The sequence below is a fragment of the Cyprinus carpio genome, chromosome A17 (assembly GCF_018340385.1).
Source record: "Cyprinus carpio isolate SPL01 chromosome A17, ASM1834038v1, whole genome shotgun sequence".
NCBI lineage: Eukaryota > Metazoa > Chordata > Actinopteri > Cypriniformes > Cyprinidae > Cyprinus > Cyprinus carpio.
Genome location: NC_056588.1, coordinates 15067158 through 15083443, shown reverse-complemented (window position 1 = coordinate 15083443; position 16286 = coordinate 15067158). Strand labels below are relative to the sequence as shown.

At 36.4% G+C, this 16286-nt stretch overlaps 1 protein-coding gene across 2 annotated transcripts in view; it reads right to left on the bottom strand.

Annotated features, from left to right (window-relative positions):
- Positions 1-2036: 2036 nt before the first annotated feature.
- Positions 2037-16286, bottom strand: part of LOC109107710 (inhibitory synaptic factor 2A-like) — a 37602-nt gene continuing 23352 nt past the window's right edge. Inside the window, exons 4-5 of one of the 2 annotated variants that reach the window (XM_042774635.1) lie at positions 4131-4587; positions 2037-3985 (exon numbers count right to left, since the gene is read on the bottom strand). In XM_042774635.1, coding sequence (XP_042630569.1) covers positions 4404-4587 — 184 coding nt within the window. In that variant the 3' untranslated portion in view covers positions 2037-3985; positions 4131-4403. The remainder of the gene's footprint in view (positions 3986-4130; positions 4588-16286) is intronic. The other variant, XM_042774634.1, reaches the window with a different exon arrangement.

Here is a 16286-nt window from a genome sequence, read left to right as displayed (position 1 = left end):
TAGATATATGGACAGGCCCACATGACACTGATGCAGAGTAAGCATTTTACAAGTGACTCTTGAACACAGTAAACTTAGGCTGTAATTTCCATTAAAGCTCATCAACCTTCTGTTGTCACAGAAGCTCTACAGGCCTTGTTAAGTCCACTGCTGAGTCTGAGTGTCCTCATAAACATTTGAAGGGTTGGGGGCACGAGCCCCAGCTGCTTACTTTTAAAGCCTGCTGAGCTCAAGTCCTCTATCATATATTAATGAGCTCTTAGGAAACCTTAAATTTTTAAAGCAGTGCGGGAAGGAGATAAAAATTTAGCTCAAACCGGTTGTCGACATGCCCATCCGGTTTTTGCTGACTCTCTCTCTCTCTCTTCTCTTGCAGTTGTAATTACTCCTAATGCAAAAGCTTAATTTATTAACGGAAGGTGCTTTGAGCCATTCGCTGTATAAATGCTCAACCTGTTCCTGTTGTGTGAGAGACTGTGTTTACTGTGCATTTCATTTATGCTGTTCCGTCTCGCTCTCTTTTTTATGCTGTTTTCTGTTTGCCCAATGTAGGGAAAATCACTGTGAGGCTGATCTTGGCTACACCTCATATAAGTGATTTCCCTCAGTATTCCAGACAGTCTGGGTTTCAACAGCCATGTCGACATGTTGTGAGGATGCTCCATTCTTTACAACTGCCCTTATCTTAGAGGGTTTCAAAATATGGCATATGGAATATTGTTAAAATGTATTTAATTAGTATTTTACATTAACTTTTGACAACACACATTATTATTATTATTTTTAATAAATAAGGTTTTTCCTCAAATTTGTTTGAAACTCTGTGGTTTATATTATATTGAGATGTTATTCTGGTCTACAGTTATTCGACAGTCTACAGTTATTATTCTGAGGTCACAAGAGCAAAGATGGACAATCTTTTACAGCTAAATCTTTCTTTTTAAAGGCCAGTGGTGAAATGTGGATTTTGTCGGACATGGGAGTCGCTCAAAGCATGAGCAACTATTGGGAAGATTACAGTCACTCCATATGCTATATAAGATTTATCCTCAGCACAAACCTCTCTGAAATGAGACCCAGTTATCTGCTCACTGGTAAAATAGTTTTCTAATTCACCATCACAATCTTCTACAGCCTTAGTGTTGTAATTTTGGCAGGAAAGCATAAGAATACTTCCATCAAAATGTGTCTGCATGCCTCAATTAAAGGAATAGATCACCCAAAAATGAAAATTTGCGGAAACTTTGGTCTCACTCATCCAAGATGCAAATGAGTTTGTTTCTTCATCAGAACAGATTTGGAGAAATGTAGAATTACATCACTTGCTCACAAATGAATCCTCTGCAGTGAATGGGTGCCGTCAGAATGAGAGTGCAAACAGATGATGAAAACAAAGAAATCCATCCAAAGTAATCCACACGACTCCAGTCCATTAATTAAAGTCTGTAAAGTGAAAACCTAAGTTGGTAATAAACAAAAGTTTCATTATAACATTTTTAAATTCAAAATGTTGCCTTTGGATAAAATTAATTTCCTTTATCCATAATATTGCTTACTCCTGTAAAGAAGTTGTCTCGTCTTAATCGAGAGGGAAATATGCACAGTTTAAGCACTGTTTACAAGTGCGAACAGTCCAACACAGTTCTAAACAAACATTTTGATGTGAGAGGACAACAGGGGACAGATTTTTTACTAGAGGAAGTCATTATGGATTAAAGTTAAAATGTCTTGATAGGTTTGTTTACTAAAAACACACAGCTTTTCACTTCACAAAACATTAATTAATGGACTGGAGTTGTGTGGATAACATGTTGATTATTGTGATGTTTTTATCAGCTGTTTGGACTCTCATTCTGATGGCACCCATTCACTGCAGAGAATCCATTGGTGATGAGCAAGTGATTTAATGCTTAATTTCTCAAGATCTTAACATCTTAAATGGCCTTTGGGTGAGTAGATTTTCAGAAAATGTTACTTTTTGGTTGATCTGTTGCTTTAAAGAAATATTAGTTAAATTAGTTATCTGTTCTTGTTGTAAATTGTTGCTGTTGCAAATCCTTTTTTGGGTTTCCCTGTACCAATGTGTTTTTCTTCTTAAACAAGACTTGTTTTTGAATTAGTTTGAAAAGATTGCAAGGAAGGACACAAAACTGCAATCAGTTTTCTTTGTCATTTTGGTCACGACTTCCACGTGCTTATCATCTTAAGTAGCAACTGTTATCAATATTAAAATAAGGCTGTCTGATCAGAGAATAAGTGCATGTAAAGTCTGGAGAGATTTGTTTGTGGTCATATCCCTACGATGGGTCAGCAGATTTATATTCCCATGTTTACATTAGTTACGTTTGCAGAAAGAGTTCAGAGGAATATTTCATCCCAAGACTCAAAATGACTGACAATATCTTGGCAGCAGGTGTTCTACTGGAGGCCGTCCAATCACAGAGCACGTCTGTAGAGTGTGCACCAAAGCTGAAGCCAATCAATTTTAGAGAGAAGAAGTGTTGCAACCAACTCATCCTCCAGCTGAGTCCGGTTCAAAGCACTATTCAATCATCTTCATGAACTGAGTATTATCACCGCAATCCACTTTGTAAGAACCCCAAAGCAACCCACACTCCTTTGGTCTGACACTTAAGAATGTTCACGGGAACAGGACAGTCGAGTCATAATATTTTGCATCAGTTTCTTTATTTTAAATGCACTGTGGGTAGAAATTGTATAAAATGTAATATTGCACAATATAAATCAATTGCACTTTTTTCAAGGTATAATGATGCATTTGTGTTATGCTACAAGAATATGCAGGTACTGTGCTCCAATTAAACAACAAGATACTGTGACCAGGGATTTTTTTGTTTGAACATATTATTACTTTTAAATATATAACCAATAGTTATCAAAAATGTCCTCCAAGTATGAAGGTTCTCGGGCTACCAGCTAAATACAGTGTTTGGCACTGTAGTGAATTTCTAACACAAAGACTGTTTAAAGCTAATAAAATGCGAAGCACAGTTTCTATATACATAGCCCTCTATATGTTACCTGCATTTTTACACTCCCCAATTTGTGTTGTGATTGTTTCATTACTTTGCTTTAGGTTGGTAAACAAGCACAATATTTCAGTGATTGACTGCCATCATTCAAATTGAATTGAGCAAATGACACGGCAGCTTGAACAGAGTGGTGTGTTTTATAGGATAGAGCCTATTTCTATTGTTTTGCATTCTGTATTTGTGCACTTTCCACCCTATAACACAAAACAATGACCATCTAAACAGATTTCAGGTGTTCTCATATTTTTTCACCATGGAACATATTGTCTGTAATCTCCAGCCAATTCTCAAGCATCTTTATGAGTCTGAAAAATATATTTACTGAAAAATGTACCTAGGTTTACATTATATTATATTATAAATACAGCGTCATATTCCCAAGAAAATACTTTCAGACCTGAACATCTGCAAATCGAAATTTTACTGTAAATGTTTTTCTTATTTCAGAAATATTGATTGCCCATTATTTGATGCAGAAATCCAAATTATTAGTATTATTTTACTTTTTTGAGAACACCAGTGTGTAAACCCTTTTTCGTTCATACATTTACAGCCTAACCATTTCTGACATACTAATTGTGCAACTTTTTTCAGAAAAAAAATATCTCTACAAAGTCATTTATTATTAGTGCATGCAGTCAGCTGATTCTGCATTTACACACTAATTTAATTTCATTAATTTAATTTATTCTGTTATAGAATGGTAATCAATTTTCATTTAAAATTGAAGAGGTGAGAGACTTTGAGAAAGAAAGAAAAAACGAAAGAAAGACTGGGAAAGAGACAGAGGCATATCTCAGCTATCAAATCTACTTTATAATTCCCAAAAGTGTGTGCTTTGCTGATTAGATGTCTTTGATGTACGGCTCCAAAGTAGCTTTGTGGCAAACTAGCATTTAGCTTTGAAGTTTCTTGTCGCCTCTGCAGGATCCCTAAATTAAAATGGGACAAATGTAGAAAGAAGAAAGAGAGATCTCAGAATTAGACACTGGAAAATATAAACACACACACACACAAAAAAACACACACAAAAAAAAAAAAAAAACAACGCATCTACAAACATCCCTGCTCTCTTACCTTGCTAACTTGACTAAACCTAAGGATCATTGCGTAATCCCATTGAAAAATGTGAGATCAGGTGAATTCAGCAGTTCCCAAACTCAGAGGGTTTATCAGAGGTTCATGATCAGAAAACAACTGTTATTCCTCATTAGAATCCAGCCACTCAGTGGATCCCATGTTCCAAAACGGTGGCTAGCAGTGAGCATTTCTCCATGTTTATCCGATTAGTCAAGCAAAATTCCACTAGAATTCACTCGTTGTGATGGTTTCAGGGATCCTGAATCCATATTAGAGGAACCAGAGTTTCCAACGCGCATGCTTCTTGGACTCAGTCTTGGACTTGCGTTTGGGGGTGGAGGTGAACACCTCGTGTGTGTAAGGCAGAGAAGGGTAGGACGGCTCTTCCAATGGACACAGTCTCTTCATTAATGGCTGCAGTTTGTCCTCTTGAAGTTTAAAATCTAGTTCCACACTAAAAAAGAAAAAGGGAACATTATAGGTGAGGATAACGTAGAGTAGAGATCATATCAAAGCAGATATGCACTTGTGTCTCGATAAGGATCTAAATGAGTCAAATTAAAGCCAGCAATAAATCAAATTTGACTCCATTTAGTTTTTCTTAAATTAATTTTCCATATCTTATTGTGTCTATTTTATCAGTAACATCCCAAAACTCTATTCCAAAGTGCATCAATATATTTTCTACATAATTTTTCATCAAGCAACCCTCTGAAACATCTTTCCTTTTCAGTCCTTTAGTCTGTTTTGATTTTATTTACAAATGTAATATATTTTTAAAATGGTAATTGTTTTATTATTGTTTTTATGAAAGAAATTAATACTTTATTTGGCAAGGATTGATTAAATAAATAAAGTGGCATTAAATGTTTACATTGTTAAAAAAAAAAAAATATATATATATATATATATATATATATATATATATATATATATATATATATATATATATATATATATATATATATATATATATATATATAAATTAACAAGTCTGACCCTGAACAATCAATTCCCAATGGATATAATCAATTTGTCTACTTCCTGTTGAAATCCTCTTTCACTCAGTAATAATTTGACAGTAAAATGAGTTGCAAATGCCATCTCATGTTCAAGTTTTGTCTGCCTTTGAAAATGTTATGAGCGTGTACCACCTCATTCCTGACCTCTAACATCATGACTAAGCTGTTTAGCTCCGTCTCAGCGTTTGTGTGTATGTGTGTGTTTGACTGTCCTCGCACAGCCACAGTCTGACCTAGTCTTCCCTCTAAAGTCATAATCCCATGACAATCAGATGATTCCTGATGACTGCAGTGGCTAAACTCCCAGATTAACCATCAGAGACAGCTTTAATCTGATCTAAATGAAATCATTCACAAAGCAGCGTCCGACTCGTCAGTGTAAAGAACAGAGAGACAGAACAATCAAAAACATATCAGTACCACTCACTTTCAACTGCCCCATTCCTCACACGCCCCCTTCTTTTTCACTTTCCTGCACTACAAATGAGCGTATTGGAAATCAATGTTGTTTGACTCATAAATTCCTCCATTCATAAAAGATTTGTGCAAAAAGAGAGCTCTCGAACCAAATTGCAGCATGGGAGTCAATTATGTTTATCTACGTCTTTACACTGAAGGTTTGTTTGGTTTGCGGTAAGGAATGCTTTATATACGACAATCGAGCCCTTTGGCTTTCATTCAAAGTTTTGTGTTGGATAACACACACATTTCGTTTGATTACAAGCTGCTATAGTGAAACGCAGACATTAATCGTTTATATAATTATGGAATTTTGCGCTGAATTTCAAATCCTTTAAAAATACAATAGTGGTTTATCACAATTCCACACATGCACACCCTAAACCAAGGACTTTTTCCCATCACATATGTATCAAGACAACAGAACGAACCAAAAACAGACTAACACCCATGGAGACAAAGTAATCTGCATCTCATTTTCAAGTCTGTCCTGGATTTTCACAAATGATCAGAAAAACTTCTCTGGCATGGTATATTTAGAAGCTGCAGTGTTTGGTTTGTCTATTCACAGAACTTGTGAAAGCTCAGCGATTCTCGGCAGACACTCTGGGGGTGAAAGAGAATGGAACAGCCGCGTATTCCTGCTCCGGGTTGGACTAAACTACACAATTAATCTCAGGAAAAATCCGAACAGTTACCTTGTGTACACTGCCAGCGGGGGGGGTGTAAAACATATGGGTTGCTGGTGAACAATGCACAGCAAACAATGGCAGGATCTGCAAACCTGCCTCAGAATGCAGACGATCTCCTAAGGATATCAAGTATCCTAAGAAATGTTCTTTATTTTCTGTTCTCTTATATGGAGTTTTGTAACAACAAATTCTGATTATCTGTTACAGCTGAATTCAATTTATACATCATTTTGTATTGTTAAAAGGAAAAAATCCTACTCTACAATGATATGAGTTATATATGACAGTACATGATTATACTTCCTGGACAGCTTCAAAATGGAAAATACTTTTAAGCATTTCTATGAATTATAAATGAGAAATTCTAATAATAATTATTAATTATTATTATTATTATTAATGCTTCTACTTTCTGTTAATCAAAGAATCCTGAAAAAATGTATCATGGTTTTCACAAAAATATTAGGCGGCACAACTGTTTTCAACACTGATAATAAGAAATCAAATCAGCATATTAGAATGATTTCTGAAGGAACATGTGACACTGAGGACTGTGGTATTGTCTGCTGAAAATTCAGCTTTGCCATTATGAGAATATATTACATTGTAAAATACATTATATTATATATAAAACAGTTATTTTGAATTGTAGTAATAATTCGTAATATTACTGTTTTTACTGTATTTTTGTTACAAAAAACAAAACAAAACAATTTAGCAATACTGAGCATAGGTAAAAAATATTAGTAAAAAATAATTTTAAAACTTGTACCCCAAACTTTTTATTATTTGTGTGTGTGTGTGTGTGTGTGAGAGAGAGAGTGTGCATGTGTGTGTGTGTGTTTGTGCCGGTCTATCCTTGCCTTGTGGGGACCGAATGCGCCCACAAGTATAGTAAAACCTTATGGGTCCTTTTTTTTTTCCCCCATGAGGAAAAAAGCTTTTTTGAAAATCTAAAAATGCAGTTTTGTTTGAGGGATAACAATTATGGTAAGGGAAAAGCAAATCCTTTAGCTTTCTTTTTACATGATTTTGATTTGAAATTGATTTATACAAGTGACCAAGGTTCTTGCTCAATTATTTGCTTCACTGCTTTGCTGTAATTCAGGAACATACACACACAAACATGCATACGGTCAAACCCGCAGGGGTTGTAGACATGGAGCTAAATATTTAATCACAGTAACACTGAATGTCATCCTTTATACAGGTATACAAACATTCAGCCGTGAGCTGCGGTCAATGACAAGGTACAAACCCGGCCCGTCAGATGCCACACATATTATGTTCAAACACTTTACCGCAGGGACAAACTGTAATATTTTCAGTCAATGAGAGGCTGTATTAAAAGAAAAGCTCAATCTTGGACACAACAATGTCAAATATTATGTTCCAGTACGAGTCAAGATAGCAATTGATTTTAGTAGGAGGCCTAAAGGTTTTTATCAGAGTGAGCGGAGGCTGATGCAAGAGATCAGCTGGATCATTTCTGAGGGTTTTACTGAAGTGAGTGGATTATTATCAAGTTCTGTCTGTAATTTCTGCTCAAGTGGCACTGCTGTCCATCCCTGCTGTGCACATTGCAAGGTATCTCTGCCACCTCTCATTCAAACTAACCACTTGACCTGACACGTGACCCGCTTGAGTCCATTTGTCTGGATTCATGTGGTGCCATGTGGACAGCACAGACTGAGGTGGAGCTGAAGGACGGGGCCCATCAGGTGACTAATGGCCACATTGTATTTGCCTTGAGAAGGCAGCCGCAGAGTGAACGTATCCAGTCCACTATGTCAACAACAGGCATCACAATCAACACATCCTCACTGGCCAGCTCAGGGCAGGAAATTAGATTTTTTTCACAATCAGACTTCCTCTTGTCTTCTTGTTCCTCTCTTCTGTTTGGTAGTGGAGAACTGGTCTGCTAATTAGTTTATTTCAAACTTTAAAAAGAATCCACATTTTTTAAGTATCATTATACATTTAAATCAATCAATCAATCAATCAATCAATCAATTAATCAACAGGAGAAGTTTTACCAATGCAAATATTACCTACTGAAGCCACAGCACAACTGCATCTCCAAGTAACACAATTTCTGACCTTCCCTGCAAATCCCTATCAAAAGCCACGCCTCCTCCAAAACACATGAACGTGCACAGGCCAACCAGAAACTAACCACTGACACGATAAGAGACAATGCTGATGGAGGGTTGAATGCAACGCTGTCATGTTACCTCATGTCTCATTCATCAGTGAGCAAATATTACAGTACAAAGCACATAATATTACAATAATAAAGCCTTCCATTCTCACTCGGTCTGCAATAGCGTACTGGAACACGCTGATTACGTACAATGTCTATGTGAACAGGGTGTGCAGAGGTATGCAAATGCCCTTGGGCCGAGGAATACGATTGGACAAACGTTTTATTGTCCTACACCTTCCACAGATTAAATAAATACAAATAAATACTGTACATTTAGACCACTTAACTTATTGATTGTTAGCGTGATGTGAAGAGACTTTCAACCAGTATAACAAAAAATGTCTTTGAGCCAAATCACCTACCCTGCCTTTAATTCCTAAATGAATCAGCCTTTGAACAAATCGAATGAATGAATGAATCAAGCTGCCTTTCCACTATCTCCGACGAATGACAAGCAACATTTCGAATGGAGAGTAGTGCGGGAGCTGCATGGAGTTCCGATCATATGCGTATGAGGAAAATTCGGATCCGATTTGAGCTTCGGATGCGTTAAAATATTTGAACTTCTGAGGGTAGACCGTATGCGATGTATTCTATTAAAAACTATGAACGTAAGGTTAGAATTACCAATATTTTGTTCAATTTAACATTATTCTTTAAACACTATTTCTGTAAAATAGTGCTTTAGAATAATTATGGCAGAAGTAATTATTTATGCATTTAGCAGACGCTTTTATCCAAAGCGACTTACAGTGCATTCAGGCTATCAATTTTTACCTATCATGTGTTCCCGGGGAATCGAACCCCCAACCTTGCACTTGTTAATGCAATGCTCAACCACTAAATCAACATTAATAATAATTTAACCTACTGTTTTTATTTTGGGGGTCATTTGATTTGTGACGATGCATTCATACATTAATTATATCCATTAAAATTTATTCATTTTACCATGGTGAATATGCTGTGGTAACCGTTGCTGCACGACCAGTGTGAAAGTTCTGTGCGACTGCCACTAGAGGGAGAAATGCGACAGTCGCGCCGAATGTCGTGTGCAGTGGAAAGGAGACTTAAGACATTTACTACCACCTACTGGCAGTTTTAGTTTCTTATTTAGGTTATCATTTAATTAAAAAACAATATCATATTTATATATTAATAAAAAATCTGAACATAAAAAACATATTAATAAAAAAAATTATTAAAGGGATAGTTAAAATGTCCCTTTAATTAGAAAAGAAAAAAGAAAAAAAGAAAATCAAAAAAGAAAAATTTCTTACTAAATCTACTTTTTGTAATATCCATTTCATGCTTTTTTATGTAACATAATAATGGTTTAGATCATCTTTTGTGGGTAATTTCTCAGCTAAATTTGATGTGTAATATGTGATTAATTAGATTAATAAATCGCCACACCATGTAATTAATTAGATCAAAAATTTTAATCGACGTAATTATTACGTTAATAAACCTCCTGCGGCCCCTTTGGAAGTTTGCTGATGTCCCCTATTGGACCCCGGTCCCATGGTTGAGAACTACTTCTCTATATCAATTGCGATTCATTTTTAACTTACAAAAGCTTCCAGGATGTCTTAATGCTCAAAGAAATGACATGATCATGTTGGGAAAACAACAGCACAAATATGAGTGTGAATTTGATGTTTTTTACTATGAATGATGTTTTCTGTGATTGGTTGATTTGTCTTATTTTAAACATTCCATCATGTTTGATTAAAATGCATAAATGACTATGATTTTATAAAAATGCATGGTTAAAAATATAAAAATTGACTTGGGAATACAGAAAATGCATTTGTGAGCCTTAAAAATTGATGTAAGCCAGTTTGAATATAAAATGCAGTTTCCAAACTATGTGTGAAGGCAGCCACATTTATCACTGCTCATCTGCTTCTGTTTGAACACAGCCATTGTGATTAAGCTGCATTTCTCTGAGTTGCACGGGTGTTAGGCTGAGAAAAATAGAGAGTGAGAACGGAGACACTTTCACACATTTTGAGAAATCATCTGGAGCCTGTGAAAAGCATACGATTTACCAAGTTTATTCCTGGTTCATAAATACTTAATGGAAACTGACTTGCTGCTTATAATGAGAAATACTGCAGCCTTTGAAAGTGAGAGGAGGATATCTGCATCACACCATCTCAGTAATTAATGCACGCAAGATACTTACAGTAATCCGCTTGAAAAAAAGAACAAAAAAAGAAATTTAAAATACCATTTACAGATCCAAATGGAGCAAATCGCAACTGTATTTGGCACCATTATTGTGCCTTTTTCATAAGCTCCTAGCAGGAAGGATATTGCCAAGCGTTTGTAGATACCCACTGGGCCACCGTGAGATGTGACACAAAATAAATTAAATTGGAAGGAAAAAGGTGCTAAATGCGAACTGTAGGAATACCACAGGGAGTTATCTTGGACACCGCGCAAGAAAAACTGATGGTTGCCACTATTTCAAAACTCTAATGGTTATTTTTTTCTTACTTCTGATGAATGAGTCATGCCTGTCTCTCATCAGCGCACCCTGAGGACAGAGGCTGCGGCAGGGTGGCCACAAGTCGGGCTGTTCGTTCAGTCGCTATCTGTTTCTCAGTATGTGTCCAACCACAGAGGCATCGCTGCAAAATCACACCATAGTGGCTTCAATATTTTGACATATGAGAATGTGAAAATATACAGAAGTGTATGTATGATGATGTACGTATACACAGGTGCAAATGTTTTGAGGCACATGGGCATGCTGGTACTATTTTGTCTTTATATGCACAGAAGTTTTGAAAAATTGTAAGTCAGCTGTTAGCATCACCATATGTTATGCAGCTGACCTATTTAGTTTATTATACATTCTTCTTTTATCTCCACATGACTGGGTTATTTATTAATTATTTGTCTTCCACAGAAAAGAGAAAGGTTTGGAACAACATGAGGGTGAGTAAATGATGCCAGAAGGTTTCCTATGATACTTCTAATAATGCTTTAGCAGTGACACCATTAACTGTCAGTGCAAGGCCTCATCCTGCAAAGTAGGCTTATTTTTTTAACCAATTAGTGCACAAAACTTTGGAATGAGTTTCCCCTGCCGATCAGGTCTGCCAAATCACTGTCCATCTTTAAGAAACTGCTGAAAGTACACCTAATGTTGGTAGCATACAATGATTAGTTGTGGTGTTTTATATGTCGATGTGGGATTTTATGTTGTTGATGTTTGTTTCCATTCTTGTACTTTTTATGTAAAGCACTTTGGTTCAACCTTGGTTGTGTTTTAAATGGTGCTATATAAATAAACAAGAACAAGAACATGCTCAGCTTTTGAGAACATATTCAGCAAGTCTTATGGTTCAGTGAGGAATTAAGTCCTTGGATTATAAAGCCGATGTTGTTTTTGCAATATGTTCTGGTGCACTGGGCATTTGATAAGAATCTTTGTACCCATGTTTTCTTTGATACGAGTGCCAAAAAAAGCACAAAGAATTTGAGCTTAGTTGAACTGATGCAAATGTGGAATGGGAATCAAGCATCAAGAATCCACTTAACGCTGTAAAGCCCACTGTTGCAGAATTACAACATCACTTTTAACAATTTAAAAACGACCACATACATAATTAATGGGTTCTATTGTTTGTCCTCACAATGCTATTGGATATAAGAAGTGTTTATAGGTCCGGTCATCTGGCCATGAGTTCACTCTACCTGCAAACTTTGCGTTGAGCTCATCTCCTTTTTTTGCATGACTCGATTTGTCAAGATTCAAGTAAGAAAAATTCCTTACATATTTTTTGTGTGTATTTATTACAATATCTAGAACACATACATATTTAGTTATTTTGGAAAACATTAATCAAATTTGATTTACAGCTTGTTAAGTCTATGTTGTAATTCTACAACGTTGGGCCAGATTGGTAGTCAAAATAGCCTGTGCTCCTTACACATTACATAAGGACACTGCACTTCTCACATGGTCACAAATTGAAATTTAAACTGTTAGATGATTCATTGTAACTAAGTTCTAAATATGCTTTTCTGTTAAATTTGTACTTAGTTTAGCTTAGACCATAATTAAACACAGGAATAAATTGTATGTGGTATTTGAAACTCCATCATCTAAAGCAGTATCTGAAACTCCCTATATCTTTGTAGTTTTTTTTTTTTGTTTGTTTGTTTTTTAACTTCTAAATGATCCTGAGATTTTTTATGAGTGTTGCCCAAGAAGCAGTTTATAGCATTAAGAGATAGAAAAACAGGCTCTGAATGTTCTGGATTTTTTGGGGGACAAGTCACACCCATGGGGATTCAAACTGTGGGTGAGAACTGGAATCTCTGGCATGCTGGGTGCCAACGGTGTGTAAATGGAATACGACAAGCCAAATCTGAACTTTGGACTGTCAGGTGATGTTGTGATGATGAGGTGATGAAGCTCGCCTCCACACTTCCAGAGGGTCAAAACTACAAGATCTACGCAGACAACTACTTCACCGGTGTCCCATTGGTAGTCAAGCTCCTTGAGCGTGGAATCCATTATGTGGGAACAGTGAAGCAGGTATGCCTACCCAACTGCAACCTTGAAGATGTGAAGAGCTTGAAGAAAAAGGGGAGAGGAAGCTTTGATGTCCAAGTGGAGGGGAACCACAACATCTGCACTGTCAAATGGTATGACAACAGAGCGGTCACACTTGAGTCATCCTTTGCTGGACCAGAACCTGTGCAGAAGATTCAGCGCTGGGACAAAGCCACCAAAACCATCACTTATGTTGAGAGACCTTACATTGTTAGTACCTATAACAAACACATGGGAGGTGTGGATTTGTTGGACTCATTTGCTGCCAAATACAAGTTCCCCATGAATTCCCACCACTGGTACATTTACATCTTCTGGCACACAATCATCCTTGCTGTGATTGACGCCTGGCTCCTCTACCAGCGGGACTGTAAAGCTCTGAAGATGACTAAGAAAGAGATACTGAACAGGAGACAGTTTTAGGCACAACTTGCAACCTCTCTCATCCTGGTGAACACACACAACACAACACCCAAGAGAGGGCGACCATCTTCAGGGAAGACGAACACATGCACACAGAAGGTGACATCAGGGAGCCCTTTAAATCCTAAAGAGAGATCATCCTCAACAGATGTGAGTCCCTCAGCCAAGAGGTCATCGGACCACCCCCCACTGGATGTACGCAAAGAAATGATTGCACATTTCCTAGTAAATACGAAGAGAGGACGCTGCAGACACTGCAATAATGGATACACAAACACACTGTGTAGCACGTGCAATGTTCGCCTGTGCTTCTCAGATGAAAATAACTGTCTTAGGGACTATCACTGCAAGTAAACACAGACTTCATTCAAACCACATTGAAAGTGATGGAAGAAAAAGTTTTAATAAATAATTTAATTTAAGTAAATGCTTATTCATAATAAAATATGATTGTTGTGTGATTATTACTCATGATATATACTGTTATGAGGCTAGGTAAGCAATCAACCCTGCAAATGCATGCTTAAATGCTCTGTATATCTGTTCAGACAAAGTGAGTACAAATACAGAAATTCTGCTCCTAACTAGGGCCAACGTTGCAATATTACAACATTTCCCTAAAAACTTACTAAAATGTAACAAATTTAAAAATCTTTCATTTCTACATCAGAGGCCTCCTAAAACAATATCTGAGATATAATTTTTTTCTATATTTGGGTATAACAGGGTTCAGAATTTTTTTTTTTTATATATATATATATATAAAAAATGACCACAATATATAGTTTGGTATTTCCTAATTGAGACTACACATAGATAAAAAAAAATCAGGTGCATTTTTTTTAATTTGCCCTTTTTTTGTGTGCATTTTACACAAAACTGCAGACGGCAGTGCTGACCTTTCCCCTAGAATAACTTTTTAATCAGATATATGAATCATTATTTTAAATTTTCTTAACAAGGTTGCACGGTTGGGCTCTCCATACGTTCTTATTAGCAGAAAGTGAATGAATCTAATGGTCTTTTCAATACATTTAACAGTGTATAAATTCAAAGATTAAGGCCAGTTGTCTAGCACATAGAAAATTTATGTAATTAAAATTGGGGGAAAAGTTTTTTATAAAATTAATATATAATAATATAATATTTTTATAATATAATATAATATAATATAATATAATATAATATTAAAAAAAATTATTCACTATTCAGTGTCTTAGTACTCAAAGACACCCAAAGCATTCACTTTTGCCAATGTTTGTAAGAGGAATACACATGAAATATTTGGGGTTGAAAGAAGGATGTGCCATTGTTTAAAACAACAGTGTGGCACAGTAGGCTGCAGCCTGCTAGTTGGTTGTTTGTTGGGAGCATGCTGCTTTCTTAGAGTGCCTCCTCTGCTCCTTTGAGAAAGTTGTGATGGAGGAACAGCGAGAGCTATCTTACACCATGCTGGCATCCATTTTAAACCCTGTATGGGTCATGTGGAGTACAGTGAATGAACAATGAACTTTGACCTTGTAGGCCTTCTTCTCTTGTCCATCTGGATTTTTGGGCAGTTGGACAGTGTACAGGAATGTCAAAAGTATTAACTTAACACTAAATTAAGACAAAAATGTATTATGTATTAAATATTAATGTATTAAATATTATAATGTATTAAATATTAAATTGCCATTAATAAATAAATAAATAAATGATGTTATATATTATTTTTGCTGTGAAATCACACTTAGCACAGAGACTGGTGAAATTTCACTGGTATTGGTATCAGCTACTAAAAGTGGTTCATTACAACCTTGCAGTGTAGAATGAAGTGTTTTGTTTGACCACACACACACACACACACACACACACACACACACATACACACACAGATTCATAGACTGCTCTGATTCACTAAACCCAACCAAAGCTAGGACCACCTTTCCCCTCTTCACCACCTCATCACTTTGGTAACTATGACAACTGCATCACTTTCACCCAATACATGTCTCTGTTTCTGCTCAGCATTCTTCTCATACTAATGTCACAGCGTGCCCTCTTCTGTAAGAACCTTCCAATAGTAGGTTATAGGGTAGGGTGACCAGACATCCCATTTTTCCCGGGACAGTTCCGTATTTCAGCTCTATTTTTAGAGTCCCAACTTATTTTGAAAAAATCATGTTTTGTCCCATATTTCCAAATTTCTTTACGACTGGGTGATCAGAGCAAGTAGTAGAAGTGTTCTGTCAAGCGAGAACAGCCTAATCAAAGGTAACTAAGCTTGTCGTTGGACAAAATTACCATCTAATCACAATTTGTTATCGATTGCGGTAAGTGAAAGTGGGATAGATCATGCTGAATGACACACAGAAACGCTCTCTCGGCCGCTCGCCCGCGCAATCCCAGTTCTGCGATCAGTTCCTTGTGCCTTTATTGTCAAAAACACACACAGCTGTCAAAATATCCATCATGTGGAGTATCTCACATAAATACAGTCGGTTATGGCTTAAGTGAACGTAAACATCCCCTACTATAGAGGATCTCTGTAAAAAGTATTGAACTGCAATTAAACACCACTATCTGCTCACCCGAACCCAGTCTTTCCACCGTGAACTGTTCCTAAGAACCAAAATCAATTATAGCTCTTACAAATTAGATCCTTCAATTTCATGGTTTACTTAACAGTCGGAAGCACCCCTGAGCAGAACGGATGAATATTCATGATAAACATACTAACAATCAGATAAACAGTCCTTTAACACAGATGTAAGCAACAATATCATATCTTAC